At 32.7% G+C, this 18,352-nt stretch overlaps 1 protein-coding gene across 4 annotated transcripts in view; it reads left to right on the forward strand.

Moving 5' to 3' along the window:
• The window catches only part of LOC306857567 (exocyst complex component 7), an 18,308-nt gene extending 1,379 nt beyond the window's left edge, over positions 1-16,929 (forward strand). The window contains exons 4-20 of one of the 4 annotated variants that reach the window (XM_079397567.1): positions 865-970; positions 1,056-1,278; positions 3,340-3,504; positions 6,691-6,780; positions 8,121-8,183; positions 9,499-9,644; positions 9,721-9,873; positions 9,971-10,069; positions 11,268-11,330; positions 11,436-11,502; positions 14,257-14,322; positions 15,062-15,182; positions 15,359-15,454; positions 15,538-15,601; positions 15,880-15,921; positions 16,366-16,499; positions 16,606-16,921. In XM_079397567.1, coding sequence (XP_079253693.1) covers positions 865-970; positions 1,056-1,278; positions 3,340-3,504; positions 6,691-6,780; positions 8,121-8,183; positions 9,499-9,644; positions 9,721-9,873; positions 9,971-10,069; positions 11,268-11,330; positions 11,436-11,502; positions 14,257-14,322; positions 15,062-15,182; positions 15,359-15,454; positions 15,538-15,601; positions 15,880-15,921; positions 16,366-16,499; positions 16,606-16,708 — 1,801 coding nt within the window. In that variant the 3' untranslated portion in view covers positions 16,709-16,921. Of the gene's footprint in view, positions 1-864; positions 971-1,055; positions 1,279-3,339; positions 3,505-6,690; positions 6,781-8,120; positions 8,184-9,498; positions 9,645-9,720; positions 9,874-9,970; positions 10,070-11,267; positions 11,331-11,435; positions 11,503-14,256; positions 14,323-15,061; positions 15,183-15,358; positions 15,455-15,537; positions 15,602-15,879; positions 15,922-16,365; positions 16,500-16,605 lie in introns of all 4 variants that reach the window. The other 3 variants (XM_079397565.1, XM_079397564.1, XM_079397566.1) reach the window with 3 other exon arrangements.
• The last annotated feature ends 1,423 nt before the right edge of the window (positions 16,930-18,352 follow it).

Raw genomic sequence — 18,352 nt, forward strand, 5'->3', positions numbered from 1 at the left:
AAGTAAAAATTGTGTTCCATGAAGATATTTTGTAAATTTCCTACTGTAAATATATCAAAATTTAATTTTTTTAATTTGTATTATGCATTGCTAAGAACTTCATTTGAACAACTTTAAAGGAGATTTTCTCAATATTTAGAATTTTTTCACACCCTCAGTTTCCAGATTTTCAAATAGTTGTATCTCGGCCAAATATTGTTATATCATAACAAACCATACATCAATGGAACGCTTATTTATTCAGCTTTTGGTTTCAAAAAATTGACCCTTATGACTGGTTTTGTGGTCCAGGGTCACATGTAGTATAATGTATATAAAATACATTTATAATTTATAATACTAATGTATAACTTATCTGCAGATATATATGTGTGTATATATAGAGTATACAAATAGAAAAGGTCGTAGCGCCAAACACTCGTCCAGTATAGACCAATAATATAAGGTGCGTAGATCCCAAGATTACTCAGTGACCTCTGAGAAATAAATGATATGCCTTTTGGGCTAATTTTGGATGAGTGCGGATCTTCTTCGTCTTTATAACTTATATACAGTAACCGTATACAAAATATATATTTAATACAGCTTCATTTTTGGTATATATTTCTTATTTTATTTTAATGTATAATTATTTTAATATTTTAAATTGCATTATTAAATAAAAATATAAAATAGTTTAAGTTATTAAATATATTTATTGTAAATTCCCTTTACAAGACTGCATATACTTGATCAAAAATACAATAAAAACATTAATATTGTGAAATATTGTGACCATTTTAAATGATAGATAGATAGATAGATAGATAGATAGATAGATAGATAGATAGATAGACTCTGATTTGTCAGTCACTGCTCTTGCAGGCCTGCAGGTCGTCTGGATGAGTATCTGGCCTGCATTGCAAAGATCCAGAAAGCCGTGGAGTATTTTCAGGACAACAATCCCGACAGTCCTGAGCTCAACACAGTGGTACGTACAGTGTGTCACACCCTCACACTCCTCTCACGCTTCTTCAGTCCGTATGAAGCTCCTCAGCGAGGCTGTTCTGTTGCAGAAAGCGCGCTTCGAGAAGGGGAAGGAGCTGCTGGAGGCGGAGTTTCGCGGCCTGCTGACGCGCTACAGCAAGCCAGTGCCGCCCGTCCTCATCCTGGACGCCATCGGAGGAGACGAGGACATGGAGGTGCAGGAGGACGTGACGCTGGAGCACCTGCCCGAAGCCGTCCTGCAGGACATCATCTGCATCTCCGCCTGGCTGGTGGAGTACGGACGCAACCAAGGTGGACACGCGCAAACGCTTTTATCTGTGCTGTATGTCAGAAAGTGTGTTAGTGCCATTGGTGTCATTAGTGGTGTTTCTGTAAGTATTTTTTTCATTCAACCAGTTATGAGCAGAAGTACAACGCTACAAACTAGGGCTGCAATTACGATTAATCGCGATTAATATTATATGTGTGTGGGCTATGTGTATATAAATACACACACATTTATGTATATATGTAAAAATATAAATATATTTATACTTGTATATAATTTATATTATAAATATAAATATCTTTCCTTAATAAATACATGCATGTGTGTGTATTTGTATATACATAATAAATATGCACAGTACACACATATACTATGTAAACATAGACTTTTATTTTGAATACGATTAATTGTTTTGCAGCCCTACTACAAACATTTATTTGAAGCAAAACAGTATTTGAAGATCACGACTACGATCCCATGAGGCATTGCAAATGACATAATCAGATTTAAAATGATCATGAAATATAAAACTATTCATGTTTTTACATTAAATAAACGGTGCATTGCTGAGCGGAAGATAAATTTAATTTAAATTTAATATAGTAAACAATTTAATTTGAATTGTTAATTAAACACCAAATTGAATTACATAAAAAAAGAATTAATTAATATATATATATATATATATATACATACAGTAAATTAAGCATATTAAATGCAAGTAAAGTGTCTACTTTAATGTTTTAAATGACTTTTGTGGAGAGAAAAAAAAAAAGTACAAAAAAATCTATGAAACAATGTTTAATCATCTTTCAGCATAATAGATATATTTGTGTAAAAATGAAACGACATACTTATTCTGACCTGTACTTAAAATATATTAAAGAATAAGCGAACAAACTAAATTTTAAACTTCTTAAACATAGTCTTTTAATGAAATCTAATGATTCTTGTTCTAAATATGACATTTTTTCTGTAAATTCAGGTAAAAAAGGAAAATATAGTCATTAATTTTTTCTCAGAAAAAAATTAAATGTAAAAAAAAAAACTAAATGTATTAGATACAGTGGTGTGAAAAAGTGTTGGCCCCCTTCCTGATTTTATTTTTTTGCATGTTTGTCACACTTTAATGTTTCAGATCATCAAACAATTTTAAATATTAATCAAAGATAATATCACCAGCCATCTGTTCATGACCTCAAGCTGAAGCGAACTTGGGTTCTGCAGCAGGACAATGATCCAAAACACACCAGTAAATCCACCTCTGAATGGCTGAAGAAAAACAAAATGAAGACTTTGGAGTGGCCTAGTCAAAGTCCTGACCTGAATCCTATTGAGATGCTGTGGCATGACCTTAACAAGGCGGTTCATGCTCGAAAACCCTCCAATGTGGCTGAATTACAACAATTCTGCCAAGATGAGTGGCCAAAACTCCTCCACAGCGCTGTAACAGACTCATTGCAAGTTATCACAAACACTTGATTGCAGTTGTTGCTGCTAAGGGTGGCCCAACCAGTTATTAGGTTTAGGGGACAAGCACTTTTTCACACAGGGCCATGTGGGTTTGGATTTTGTTTTCCCTTCATAATAAAAAACACATTCAAAAACGGCATGTTGTGTTTACTTGTGTTATCTTTGATTAATATTTAAATCTGTTTGATCTGAAACATTAAAGTGACACATGCAAAAAAATCAGGAAGGGGGCCAACACTTTTTCACACCACTGTATTATTTGTTGATTGTATCTATGGAAACAATGTATTTTATGTTTATATTAAATTTATAAACACAATTATTATTGTATGAAAACTGATTTTCTGTATAGCATCATGGGTAATGCAGTTTTTCACCACGAGTTCTGCTATTAATTCAGTTGATTATTTAAATTAATGTGAACAGATGCTTTAACAAAATCATATATCATTGATTAACAACCTCACAACAGGTCTGTCTTTAATAGCTTATCGGTTATCATTAAAAATCAATTTCCCTATGGAGAAAATGAATGGGTTTTACTTCCAGAACCTGACTGTTGCTCTCTGAGGATGTTTGAAATCTCACGTTGTGTGTTTGTTTCTCTGCAGACTTCATGAACGTGTATTTCCAGGTCCGGTCCAGTCAGCTGGATCGGTCCATTAAGGGTCTAAAGGAGCATTTCCGTAAGAACAGCGCCACCTCTGCCATCCACTCGCCCGCCGTTCAGACCAAACGCAAGGAGACGCCCACCAAGAAGCCTCCTAAAAGACCAGGTCAGTGACCTTTAACCCTTCACCTCACTAGACCGGGTCTCTGTGGGTTTCTACTGGTCCTGATGGATCACGATCAGGTGTATCTGACTTCCATCCCGTCAAAGTTCTCCTCTTGTCCCATTCCTAGTGTGTGTTCTTACTAACCGTCTCCTCTCCCGTTTCTCTTCTCTGTCTCACTCGTGTTTGATGATGTCAGTCTACATCCCAGGTAAAGTTGCAGCTGTGTTTGTGACGCGTCCATCGCTTGCTTCTGTTTGCAGAGCCAGAGCTTCCCATTATACACACACACACACACACACACACACACATATGCAACAGAACAGGCTATGAAAGGCAGTCTATGACAGGACTATTCACATTCAACACAAACAAGATGTTTGATGCATGTTTGAAAGATTCACATGCAAAATACACAAAACATTATTCACACAGACTCTGAGGCAAATGTGTATTTTGATGAAAAATATTGACCTTAATGATAAAAAAAAAAACATACTCTACCACTCAAAGGTCTGCGATTAAGATTTTTTTAAATAATAAAAAAGTAAAATTTAAAAATAATAATAATGTTTTTAAAAAATAATGTACATTTTATTAATTTTAGTTATTTTAGTATTTACATTAACAATTAAAATCAAGCCTGCATTTAAGTAATATTGTGAAATATTGTTATACTTTAACATAATGGTTTCCTATTTTAATATACTTTAAACTGTATTTTATTCCTGTGATGCAAAGCTGCATTTTCAGCTAATTTGCTGCTCGAGAGACATTTCTGATTATTATCAATGTTGAAAACAGCTGTGCTGCCCAATATTTTTGTGGAAACCGTGAGATATTTTATTTGTCAGTATTCACAGATGAATAGAAAGTTCAAAAGAGCAGTTTTTACTTGAAATAGAAATCGTTTGCAACGTTATAAATGTCTTTACTGTTACTTCTGATCAATTTATTGTGTCCTTGCTGAATGAAAGTATTAATTTCTTAATTAATAAAACCTTACTTACTCCAGACCTTTGAACAGTAGTGTTTTATGAACCATTTAGACTGATATTTATTTTATTTGTGTTCCTTTAATGTGAAAACAAAAGGCCTTTATACACAACACAAATGGACACGTACACCATAGCAGACGCATCCAGACACACACACACACACGATTTATATCTCAGCCAGACCAGTTGGTATTAACCAGGATAACTAGTATATTGAGCTAGTTTCTGTAACAGACGTTCTCCTTCCCCTCGGTTGGAACTGGGAGTCAGTTTGGAGCATTAGTACAGGCTTTCACAGTGGTGTTACTGTATTTTCTCGGAGTGGAGGGCACTTTTTGTTGGCTACCAGCTCTGTATTGCGTACAGAGAGTTTAATACAGAGAAGGATAGTTTGTTTTCTACTAACACTCTAACACTGACCGCATGCTCACTCCTCACCACACAGGGGCACTGTGACCGATCTGCCCTCACTAACAGACTGACTCTGTCTTGGTCATGTTTGACACCATGCTTATTATTGCCGAAGAAAACATTTACTGCATATTAACTGCTTATTAAAGGGGTCATGTCACAATAAATGAATGTTTTCTTTAATATTATGATCATTGCACTATTTATTGTTATTTGTACGATTTAGTTATTTGTACTATGAAAGCATTCTAATGTTTGCAACACAAAAGATGAATGCAGACTAGTCTGCAAGAACAGCTTGTTCAGAAATGTTCATGATTATTTATGTCATCAGCCATGAGCTCGTTAATTTCTGACTGCTCTCATTTACTTGTCAACATAATTTAGTTTTAGCCAGTCATAATAGAGCTCATTTACATACACAAGTCTGTAATAACAACCCGTTCCATTTCCAGGGTCAAAGAGAATGAAATGCACTGAAAAACTAAATGATTACAGAAAAGCTTTCTTAAAGGGAAAACTGATATGATATGTGATATGACCCCTTTAAGACACATAGCGGCACAGTGACTGTCTGATGTGTTTGAGTTTATGATATTAAGCAGGTTTTAGATTGTGTGGCTGATGTATTAATGACTGTATTAACATCACTGTATGTGACACAATGCTGTGGTTTAATAGCTGTGATGGATTAACCAGTTGTATTTTCTCCTCATTGTGTGTGTGACGTGTTATTCAGTCTGTTTAGCTGTAGACATTGTGATGTGATGTGATGTGATGTAATGCTTGTGTGTCTGAGTGTGTATGCAATGTCCAAAATTAACTTTCTGCCACTCCTACTAATGACGAGTCAACTGAGAAAGTGTACTGGCAATCAGTCAATTAATTATATATATATATATATATTAACAGACCAATTACATACAATTATTTGATATAAATATACAGTATTTGCCATGCTATATTTTTTTCTTCCAAAATAAACAAATACCAACTAAATTGAAAGTAAATAAATCCACTATTATTTTAAAGGCACTTTTATTGCCTAAGCATTATGCATTTAGATTCCAAAATGTAAATACTATAAATGACAAATAATTTATTACAGTAGAAGGAAAATCTTAAGCAATATTGTATTAATCAAAAAACCTTATTTATTATTTTTCCTTTTATTTAAAACAAATAATAATGTTTCAGATCTGCTTTGAATGTAAGTAAATTCAAATCTTTGTTTATATGTAATGTAATATAAAAAACTTTTAGGCTTCCAAGATAAATGTGTGATGGTTAATTAAAACAAAATTGTTCAAAGACGCACAAGTCATAAGTTTTCTTTAGGAGACTTGCTGGGTGTTTTTGTTTGTAAACCAATAAACCAATGAACAGGTTTTTACTGTAGCATTCATACAGTGTGCTTGAAAACAAATCACTAAAATCAGTTCTTTCAGTTTGACTGTATAATGTTGCTAATGTTGCATTTCCTAATATCCTGATCTGTTTTATTGGCTTTAATCAGTGTAACAGTTATTGGAGGTTTGTCAGAGGTTCATGTTGGACCGTGTGTGTGATTGCTGTGGTGTCGGCTGTAGTCTCGGAGGGATCTGGATTTCTCTCAGTTGTTGCTCTGGTGTCGGTGAACAGGGTTTCAGACGCCCTTCTTCTTCCTCTTCCTCACGGTGTCTTCCTCTGTTTTCCTCCTGCAATCCCTGCGTCTCTCCCCTTCTCTCTCTCTCTCTCTCTCTCTCTCTCTGTTTCTCTGTTTGGGTGTTGATGGGCGCAGGCACGATTCGTAAGGCTCAGAATCTGCTCAAACAGTACTCTCAGCATGGCCTGGATGGAAAAAAGGGTTCTAACCTCACTCCTCTGGAAGGTAAAGCACGCTGTCTTTCTGGTTTCCTTTCTCTTCTCAAGCTCTGTCTCTGGTTTTTTTTTTTTTCTCACTTCTGGTGTTTTTGAGCTGTTCCTGCGTTTCGGGAAAACAACATTCGGATAACACAGAAACTTATGGGCCACTGCAGTTTCGTCCTCAGTGAGGTGGAGAGAGACCAGCCTTCCTGAGAGAGCCACTGTTTGTCTCATCCGTGCAATATATCTTTATTTAATCAAATTAGAGTTATTTTTAGAATTATACATTAAGAGTTCAAAATAACGTCATAGTTTTTATATTAAATTAAATAATTGTGTAATTAGTAGTATTACTAATTGTTCTTTATTTAATCAAAAACAATGAGGATTTAAATTAAAGTGACTTAATTAAAAACACTTTAATTTACAGTTTAAATTATTTGAAAACATGGCTATGAACAGCAGCATTTAGCTACATACATTGGCAAAATATTTTGCAGAACATGTCTAATGTTTTGCAAATGCTGAGTTTATCATTTAATGCAGAAAATTGGACTTATTAGACTTGCTGATACATTTTATTTTGCATAAAAAAAAAGATTATTAAATGTGTTCATCTCCCTAAATGCTGCTGTTTGTGACATCATACATTGTTATTGTTAACTAAAACTATTTTAAAAAAGTTCACAATGAGAAATAAAGCTGAAATAAAATATAAATATTATTGGAAAGATTCACTTAAAAAAAACTGAAATGAAAATTAGAAATGTTACTTTGGCAGCTAACTGAAATAAAATAAGTTTGAAGTGCTAAAATGACAAACTAAAAAAAAATTAAATCTAAACAAAAAATAACAAATAAAAATGAAAAAAGCAACTAAATGACTGAAACTGAAATTAAAATGAAAACTAAAAATATCAAAATAGTATAGAAATATTACTAAAAATTCTAATGAAAACTATAAAAAATGCATAAAAATAGTAGTATATAAATGACTAAAAATTAAAAAGATATAAATAGTAGTATATAAAACTAACACTGCATCATACAACTGCATCTCAGTGAAATCAGATGAGTCCAACTTCATTCTGTTGACTTTTCCGAGTAGGAAGTAAACTTTTTGAGTTGAGCGTGGCAGCAGGAGGATCGTGGTCGTTGTTTTCTCTCTCAAACTGAGGACAGACTGTTGTGACATCAGTGTTTCCCATAAGTCTCTGTGCTTTGCTGGGTCCATCGGTGCACTTAGACCCCCACTAACATGCAGCACTCGGTCGAGCCGCGTGAGTGTTTCCTTGCTTGTTCAGCACTCCCTCTGTAGCCTTGAGAGAGTGACTCGGGTCATGTGACTATATCCTAACCAATCAGGTTTCGATCATGACCTGCGTGGGGTTAAGCACCTGTCTGACGACAAGCATGGGGCGGCTGCAGGTGAGTCTGACCTCAAAGATTACGAAAAACACTTACTGTATCGGTTCAAAACAAGCTACAACAGTTATTCTGACTCATCCCTCAGTTTCTAAAGAACAAATGATGTAATTTCTTACATTAGCCTCAAGTGAACAGATATTTTGTGTGAATCCTGTTGTCATGTGTTCAAAATAAGAAGTTTTCCAGCTAAAGATCACCTGTAAACATGTTTTAGTGTTTTTAAGTTATTATCTGCTATAATCAACGATGCTTTTGTTAGAATGGTAAATATTAATTTAAGAGAGGTTATCAATACAATTTCTATAGTGATATTGGGTTCAGTTCTGACTGAGTCCTTAAAAATTCAAGACATTCTACTTTTTATTATATTAATTAAAATGAAAACATTTAATTGTACTTCAATTAAAATATTGGAATAATTTTTTTTCTTTATATAATTTTATTGTAATTAATATTACTTAATTTATTATTGTGTTTTAATTTAAATTGTTGTTATTATTATTATGTAATCAAATGTAATTGATTACATTATAATATTATTTAAAAATATTTATTTCAGTTCAAAGAGTCAGTGATTCTGTCAGTTCATTCAACATTGAATCAGACCTTAAATATTCAAGAGGATGTCCTTCATATTTAATGTTTAAATTTATTTCATTTCAAAACATTAGAATTATATCTTATTAGTAATTAATTGTAATTTTATTCATTATTTTGAAATATTGATTTTTTTTACAGTGATTTTGTCAGTACATGCAGTTGAATCAGACCTTAAACATTCAAGTCTTTTGCTTAATTTTCACATTAATTTCATCAACATCAGGTTGCAGTGGTTTGAACATCCAGTTACATGGATATTATTATTGAGACTCGTTATTGATGCACTTAGGAATGATTAGATATGAAGAAACATTAGTGGGATTGCTCTGATGTTCATTCATTTTTAACAATCATTTAATCAAATGCTGTAAATTTGGTATCCTGCAGTAAACATTATTTCAGAAATCATATTTATTAAGTGCTACAGTACATGTTGAAAAAGCCGAAATGATTTGGAAATTTAGTAACGCACATATGATTTAGAAATTACATCTTTATTTCTCATTTATAGCTCTTTGGTCTCGTATTGATCAGATATATTTAATGCTGCATCACTGGCGGCACCAAACAGAATTGTAAAAATAATGAGTCTTTTCAAATATCAGATCAATGTTCAATGCCTTAATCACATTATTATGATCTTACCCTTGGTCCACTATGATCATATTTGAATGTAGTTTTCTTGAGCTCTGACAGGTGTGTGTGTTTGTCTCAGGGAAGGATGACGTGTTGGACGTCGAGATCGATTCGTATATCCACTGCATCAGCGCGTTTGTGAAGCTGGCTCAGAGCGAATACGTGCTACTGACCGAGATCATTCCAGAACATCACCAGAAGAAGACCTTCGACTCGCTCATACAGGTCAGTGTGGTGTGTGGGTGTGTGTGTGTGTGTGTGTGTGCGCGCGTGTGTTTAATCACAGTGTTTGTCGCTGCAGGAGGCGTTGGATAATCTGATGCTGGAGGGTGATAACATCGTGTCAGCGGCGCGTCGAGCCATCATGAGACACGATTACTCCGCTGTGCTGACCATCTTCCCCATCCTACGCCACCTCAAGCAGACCAAACCAGAATTTGACACCACGCTACAGGTACAAAGAGTGCAAATGAAGAAAAAAAAAAATGTTCACACTGGATTTTTGGTACAGTGTTGTAGCTGACGATGTCATATCCTGTGTTGTGGTGCAGGGAACGGCTGCCAGCACCAAGAACAAGCTCCCAGCTCTCATCACCTCTATGGAGACCATCGGAGCTAAAGCACTGGAGGAGTTTGCTGACAGCATCAAGGTAGATCACACACAACCACTAACAGTTCCTGTCAGGATATCAGGTGCAGAATCATATTCTTTTATTCATTTAGATCATTTTATTATAATTATTTAATTTATTGTTTTATTTCATTTTATATTATTATTATTATTATTATGTAATAATAATTATTATAAATGTTATTAATTATTTAAAATAATTATTTACTATTTTATTTAAAATATATATATATATAATGTTTTTTTAAATATTATATATATATATATATATATATATATATATATATATATATATATATATATATATATATATAATATTATTATTATTATTATTATTATTTATTATTATCAATATTTATTAACAGTTGAGTAAAAAAAAATTCTGGATCCTTTGATGAATAAAAAGATCCAATGATTAGCATTTATTTGAAATAAAAAGCTTTTGTAATATTATACACTATACCATTCAAAAGCTTGGAGTCAGTATTCTTTTTTTTTTGTAAAGAAATTATAGAAATTAATATTTGTATTTATCAAGGATACTTTAAATTGATCAAAAGTGATGATGAAAACATTTGTAATGTCACAAAAGATTTCTATTTCAGAAAGATGCTGTTCTTCTAAACTTTCTATTCCTCAAAGAAACCTGAACAAATTCTACTCAGCAGTTTTCAACATAATAATAATAATAATAATAATAAATGTTTTTTGAGCAGCAAATCCGAATATTAGAATGATTTCTGAAGAATCATGTGACTGGAGTAATGATGCTAAAAATTCAGCTTTGAAATCACTGGAATAAATTACATTTTAAAATATATTCAAATAGAAAACAGTAATTTTAAATAGTAAAAATATTTTAAAGTTTACTGTTTTTTTTTCTGTACTTCGGATCAAATAAATGCAAGCTTGGTGAGCAGAAGAGACTTCTTCAAAAACATTAAAAATCTTACTGTTCTAAAACTTTTGACCGTGAGTGTGTGCTTTTAATTAGTTATTTTTAATAAATGTTTATTTAATGTTTATTAAAAGAAAATTAATTAGTAATAACTTTTATTTTAATAATAACTGAAAATGAACTATTTTATATGCATTTTGTTATATTTTAAATACAACACATTTTATTATATTATAAAATATAAATTGCATTCTTCATTACGCTGTTATATTAATGATTATTGTTATGTTCTGACATGTGATGTTCTCTAATCCAACAGAACGATCCAGATAAAGAGTACAACATGCCGAAAGATGGAACCGTACATGAGCTCACAAGCAATGTAAGATCTCTTCATTGTCCATTTTGTACAGGAACAAAAACAATAATAGTGATATGTTATAGAAGCAGACAAAGGCATTGTTTTTCTCTCGTTGTTTCTCCTCAGGCCATCCTGTTCCTGCAGCAGCTGCTGGATTTCCAGGAAACCGCCGGAGCGATGCTGGCCTCTCAGGGTAAAGCAGAACACAGTCATGGCCACAAATAAAAAACAGACACTAACAGACTGATCCAGTAGATTTACATAGCATTTATAAATCTCCCATTCTGCTATATAATTCAAACGCAGACATAAGCTCTGTCTTGGACAGCTGAGATGTCTGTTTTTTATCACATTCATGTTCATAACACAGATCGCCGTCCTCACCCTCCTGTCTCCTTATTTGTCATCTGTTCCCGTTTCCTGTGGTCTGCATTTCCTTTTCCTTTGGTTTTCCTGAATTTTCTCGAGGCAAACGTTCTGCAGAGGCAGAGCAAACATGATCGGTGCCGAGAGCAAATTCAAATGTTTTCTGTTTCTCTGCTGTTTTGTCCTGCACCATCTTCCTCCATCCTGCAGAGGGGGCTCTAAACAACAATATACTGCTCAAAGTACCATTTCTGGCCTTAATTATTAATCACATATTATTATTAGAAGTTGGATCTGCTAAGCAGTCTTGCATTATGATCAGATTATCAGAAAGTAAGAGTATATGCTCCATATTTTCATTTAATAAAATTTTACTATAATAATAATTATTCAAATTATCTATTTTTATTTTAAACCAATATTATTATTATTTAATATCATTAATAATTAATGTAAATATTATTAATTAATATTAAATAAGAAAGTAATTTTATATTATGCAAATGCATTACTTTATGTAATTGTATTTAGTTAATATTGAATATATAATTTTTCCATTTTAAAGCATTATTATTAGTTAAAATTATGAATAATTCATTATAAATATTATTGATTAAAATTAAGGTCATATTATGTTCTGTATGTTTATTAATTTATATGTATTTATTATAATTAATATTATTTTATTTTAAAGCATTATTATTATTACTGTTGTTGTTAAAGTGGTCATTGGAAATTATCAAAAAGTAATATTATATGTTCTGTATGTTCATTTATATAATTTTATTATAATGAATATTATTTCATTTTAAATTATTTGTACTCAAAATGATTACTAATTAATTATACTATTATTAATTAAAATATTAAATCAGAAAGTAATGTTATATGTTCCGTATGTTCATTAATTTATATAATGTTAATATAATATATATGTTTTTTAATTATTATCATTATTTCATTATAATGTTCTGTAATGTGCCACTCTGTAGCTCCTCCCACTGTGTTCTCAGCCCCGCCCACTCATCTCTGCTTCTGTCACATGACCTTGCTCGCTCATCCTGGCTGGCTATTAGTGGTGAAGCTCTTCACTAACAGAACTATTTTAACTTCTTGCCCTCTGCCTCTTTCTCTTGTTCTCTTTCTCTCTCTGTTCTGCTTTGCTTCTGTCCTGTAGTACTCGGGGACACTTACAATATTCCTTTAGACCCCCGAGGTAAGCGCTCGAGCGGACGAGTAGAGCGGCACTCACGGCAACATGAAACCACAGCTGACTCCATTTACTGATACTAAAGAATAACGTTTACCAACATGTTTCACTCTGAAATACTTCATATTATGGAAGCATAATGCGCAGCTTTCCTGTTTTGACCCCAGGTGCAGAATTGTATTATTTATTCATTTATAACATTTTATTATAGTTAATATTTAATTTGTTGTTTTATGCATTACTGCATCTTTATTATTATTGTTATAGAATATTATTTAAAATATTTTTAATTATGTATATCAAAACAAATTGTGTGTGTGTATATATATATATATATATATATATATATATATATATATATATATATATATATATATATATATATATATATATATATATATACTATTATAATAAAATTATCTAACTTAGTTATAATAATTATATATATATATATATATATATATATATATATATATATATATATATATATATATATATATATTTTTTTTTTTTTTTTTTTTTATTATTATTCCTAATATAATTCTAGATTATATTAATTATTTACAATATATTATTTTATTTAAAATAATTATTTACTATTTGATAAAAAAAAAGTTTTAAAATATTATATATATTATAATATATTTATATATTAAACTGTTATTATTTCTTATATTGTCTAATATATTTGAAATATAATGTGAAGTTTTTTTGAGTGAAACTGGATATTCAGTGGAAAAGGGGTAGGCTATGATATTATTGGTATATTGGTTAATTTTTTCATTAAGATTATTATTTAGTAACATTATATAATATTAAAATATAGATGTAGTGAAATCAACCAAATATAAACAATGTAAAATTGATAAAGGAGATGCACTCAATCACTCACAATAACTCCAGGAGCATTTATTATGATGGTAAATGGGGCCAATTTGATTTCATGTTGACTTCAGACCTTGATCTGTCTCTCTGAATCTCTTACTGTACTTGCTTTGTAGACATGCAGATGTTTGTGAAAGACTTACAGGCTTTAAATATGATGTTTCTGATGGTTTCCAGGAACTTTATCTTGTGCTGATTCAAATATTCTGTCTGTAGAAAGTTTGATCTCCTGTTATTGGCTCTGAGCTCTTCATATCATCGTCTGCAGACACCAGGATATGAAACAATCCTCTCTAAGATCTATAGAATATTGTAGCATAGTACAGGAGCCATCATTTAACCTGAGCCAAAACCAAACCGAAGCATCTAGTTTATGAGTTTATTATATTCAGAGGTTGTCAGAATAGGTCAGACAGAAGGAAGTGAGCATGTATTGTATGTTAAACAGATGAACGGCTGTTGAAACGTGTCTCTTCTGGGTTTCAGAGAGCAGCTCGTCCGCCAGCAGCTACAGTTCAGAGTTCAGCCGGAGGCTCCTGAGCACATACATCTGTAAGACACACACACACACACACACACACACTAAAGAACTAAAGAGTGCTAGGTTTTAAAAGGGTCATAACATGCATTTTATACAAGCTTTTTCCTTATATCCTATTATTTTTGTCTGGGTTAAATCAGTGTTATTTTCATTTTTTACTGTCTGATCTGTTTAATATCAGACAGAAAGTTGCAGAAGTTCATAATTAGTCACTTTTGCAGCTCGTTTGAATGCTCTTTTTGGATTAAGGAGGAAGTTTCGAGTCCTGAAAGTTCCTGTATGTTTTATAGTCCTCAAACATTTTAAATTTGGTTGCTCATGAACAGATTTTAAAATGTATTAATGTATTTTAAGAATTCTATTAAAAATATAATTTCCTTTTAATTGAAATTGAAAAGCTAAAATAAAATTGAAACGCTAAAAGAAAAAAATAAAAGAAAAATCAATATTTGATGAAAAACTTCAAAGTAAAGAAAATTATTTTGGCAAGTAACTGAAATAAAATCATTTGAATTTGAAGTACTAAAATTACTAAAACTAAATAGAAAATAATTAAAAATAGAGAAGTTTAAAAATTATATAAGCACATAAAACAAATAAAGTATATACAAATTTAAAGCTAATTGATTATTCTAAATATTAATAAATACTGTAATAGTATATAATTAAAAAATAAAACTTGGAATAATAACACTTGTATTTGGAATAATTTCTGTTTCTTATTAGATAAATCGATTGTTATTTGTGCAGATAAAGTCCTCGGTAACCTGCAGCTGAATCTGTCAAATAAAGCTAAAGTGTATGAAGATCCGGCCCTGCGCGCCATCTTCCTTCACAACAACTACAACTACATCCTCAAATCCCTGGAGAAGTGAGTCCTTTCATACTCTTCACAGCTTCAGTTCACTGACCAATCAGAGACGAGAGCACACACAGTACTGGCCAATCAGAAGACAGCATGGATAAAACTACTCTTTTTCCTTATTGAATATTTGGATTATCTTAAAATAAGAGGTAGAGGTCAAAGGCTGCCTGTGTGTTGTACAGGTCTGAGTTGATTCAGCTGGTGGCTGTGACCCATAAGAAGGTGGAGGGTTCGTACAGAGAGCTCATCGAGCAGGAGATCCAGAATTACCAGCGCAGGTAAACCCCCATCATCCAAACACACCAACCGTCCTGTAATGAATCAGTGAATGACCTTCTGACCTTCACTCACTCACCTACAGCTGGCTGAGGGTCACAGAGCATCTGACAGAGAGAAACATGCCAGCTTTCCAGCCTGGAACCAAAGTGAGATCATCACACACACACACACACACACACACACACAAAGAGATAAACTAGACCAGAAACAGAATATAATTGCTAGGCCAATGCATTACAAGCATAGAGTATTTTGTTATGTTATACTCAGTTAATGCTTTAATATACGGCCGTTCTGATGCAGTTTGGAATACAGTGATGCATGAAAGCTTCTGCCTTCATCTACAGTATTTTATTGAAAATGGTTGATCATTATGTAATGATCTCAGTTTAATCCTGCTCTCTGAATGTTTTCACATGAGCAGCTCAAAGACAAGGAACGACAGATCATCAAGGACAAGTTCAAGGTGAGAAGAACATTTTAACTTGCTGGACTGAAGCAGCTCGGCTTGATTCCCTATCAATCATTTTTAAGAAAAATCAGTGAGTCTCAAATCTGATCGTCAGGCTTTTGAGGAATATTTATTTCTTCATCTCTCAATCATCATTGGATTGCACTGCATTATATGTTTGGATCATTTAAATCTCATCTTATTATTGGAGATATCGAGTGACGACTGATATTTATATCATGTTATGTGAGTATCTGCTGTACTGTTATAAAGATCTTATTGATTTACATTACAAGCATCAGAATTTAAAATATCAGCCTCTGCTGCTGTAGTTTTGCTCAGTCTGAGTCTGAATAAAATTGAGCAGTTTTTCCTTCATATTCTCACAATATCAGACTATATGATCCCTAAAAACCCTATGGACATGATGCTCAGGTTTTGTGTTGTGTGTGTTTGCAGGGTTTTAATGATGGTCTGGAGGAGCTGTGTAGGATCCAGCAGGGCTGGGCGGTTCCTGATAAAGAGCAGCGGGACACCATCCGTCAGGCTGAGAAGAGAGTGGTTTCAGAGGCGTACAGAGCCTTCCTTCAGCGGTGAGACCTTCACACACACCTGCATGCATTTCCACGCCAGCCAATCAGAGCACAGCTGATGTGTGATCTACAGATGCACTGAGCTCATGTGTCCATGCTTTTACAGATGCGCCAACATCTCATTCACCAAAAACCCAGAGAAGTACCACCGCTACTCACCAGAGCAGGTGGAGGGGATGATTGACAAGCTCTTTGACACTTCAGCCTAGGCCACTCCCACTCGTCACCATAGCAACAGAGTCTCTGGTTTCCTTGGAGACAAACATGCTACTTTCTCCTGTAAGACGGTCTGCTTCATAACACACTACACGCCTGAAACGTCTTTGTTCGTTTTTGCTTGTTTTTGTATAAATGTATTTATGTATGTTTTTTGGGGGTTTAGCTGCAGTAAATAAAGAGAATTCACTCCTGAGACCTCTGTTGCAGGTTTAGTTTCTTGAATTACGCTGCGTTTATGAGACTACGACCGTTTCAAACACTACATACACAGGTGTAATGTGCCGTAAAACATCATAAATTGCACAACGGTCATGAATAATGATGAGAAAATTATTAATTTTAATTATTTTTTATTTGTAGTAATTACAAATATATGAATTATTTTCATATATAATATTATATTTTATATTTGTTTGTTTTAATAATTTATTTTATAATTATATTTGAAATTATTATTTTATATTCTATTTTAGTTTAATAAAATATTTGTATATTATATTTTATGATATATATATATATAGAGAGAGAGCATTATTTTCATTCTTATACATATCTTTATTGTTTAATATATTATGTATATTTCGTTTTTATGAGGTTTTAAAATATTTAATACATTTTTATTATTAATATCATTTGTATTTTATTTTAAATTTTATATTTAATTTTTTTAATTTTTTTTATTTAGATAGCAAAACCACTATTTTTGTCTCGTAAAACTCTTCAGATATATGTCATATTTGCACCAACATCCTGTTTGTTTTGAGTCCATCAAAGATGATTAACCCTACTCTGCATCCGCTCAGTCAGTCGGGCGTGGAGCTCTATTTTTAACCCTCACGTTTTTAAAAGCCTTAATCAGAGACCTAAAATCAGCTCGGAGTCTGCGATGACGCCTTCACGCTGCTATAAAGGTAGAAGCTGAATCAATGTGTCAAACAAACTGAATCATATCTGTGCATTCCCGAAAATCATGAGCTATCGGCCAACACCTACGGCAATTAGTCATCAATTATTCTTAAATCCCAAAGAAATGAAAGCATCATGAAATGCATATGGTTATTGCACAGCTGGATGTTTCAGAATGTGGAAGCGTGAAACTGATTTCTCTCCTCCGGTGGGCAGCAGTGTCGGGGTTTTGGAGAAGATGCCCTTTTGCCCGGAATTGAGGCTTAGTGACCCAGACTGAGATTAACCCTTTCAGGCTATGACTACGGGTCATATATCATCGTTTGTGGTCTGAGATTAACCCTCTAAACCCTCACATATGACGTAATAGTCTGAAAAATCTTGTGTTTTGAAATGGAACAGTTTGTTAGACAAAATATTCTTGCGTATCATATGTGATCCATCAGGCTTTTATGACTCAAATAGTCTGATATAGTGAGAATATAGAGGTTAGTTTAATTCAGAGACTCAAACTGAGCAAAAATATGCAATTTGGTGCACATGCTGATATTTATATGGCCCAAAAGAGATTAATTTATGATGCTTGTAATGTAAATCAATGAGCTGTTTATAACAGCATAGCAGAAACTTACATAAAATGATATAAATATCAGTCATCGCTCTATATCTCCAATAATATGTTTAGTAAATTGAGATTGAAATGATCCAAACATATAATGCAATGCAAT

This window comes from Barbus barbus, assembly GCF_936440315.1.
Source record: "Barbus barbus genome assembly, chromosome: 38".
NCBI classification, from domain to species: Eukaryota; Metazoa; Chordata; class Actinopteri; order Cypriniformes; family Cyprinidae; genus Barbus; species Barbus barbus.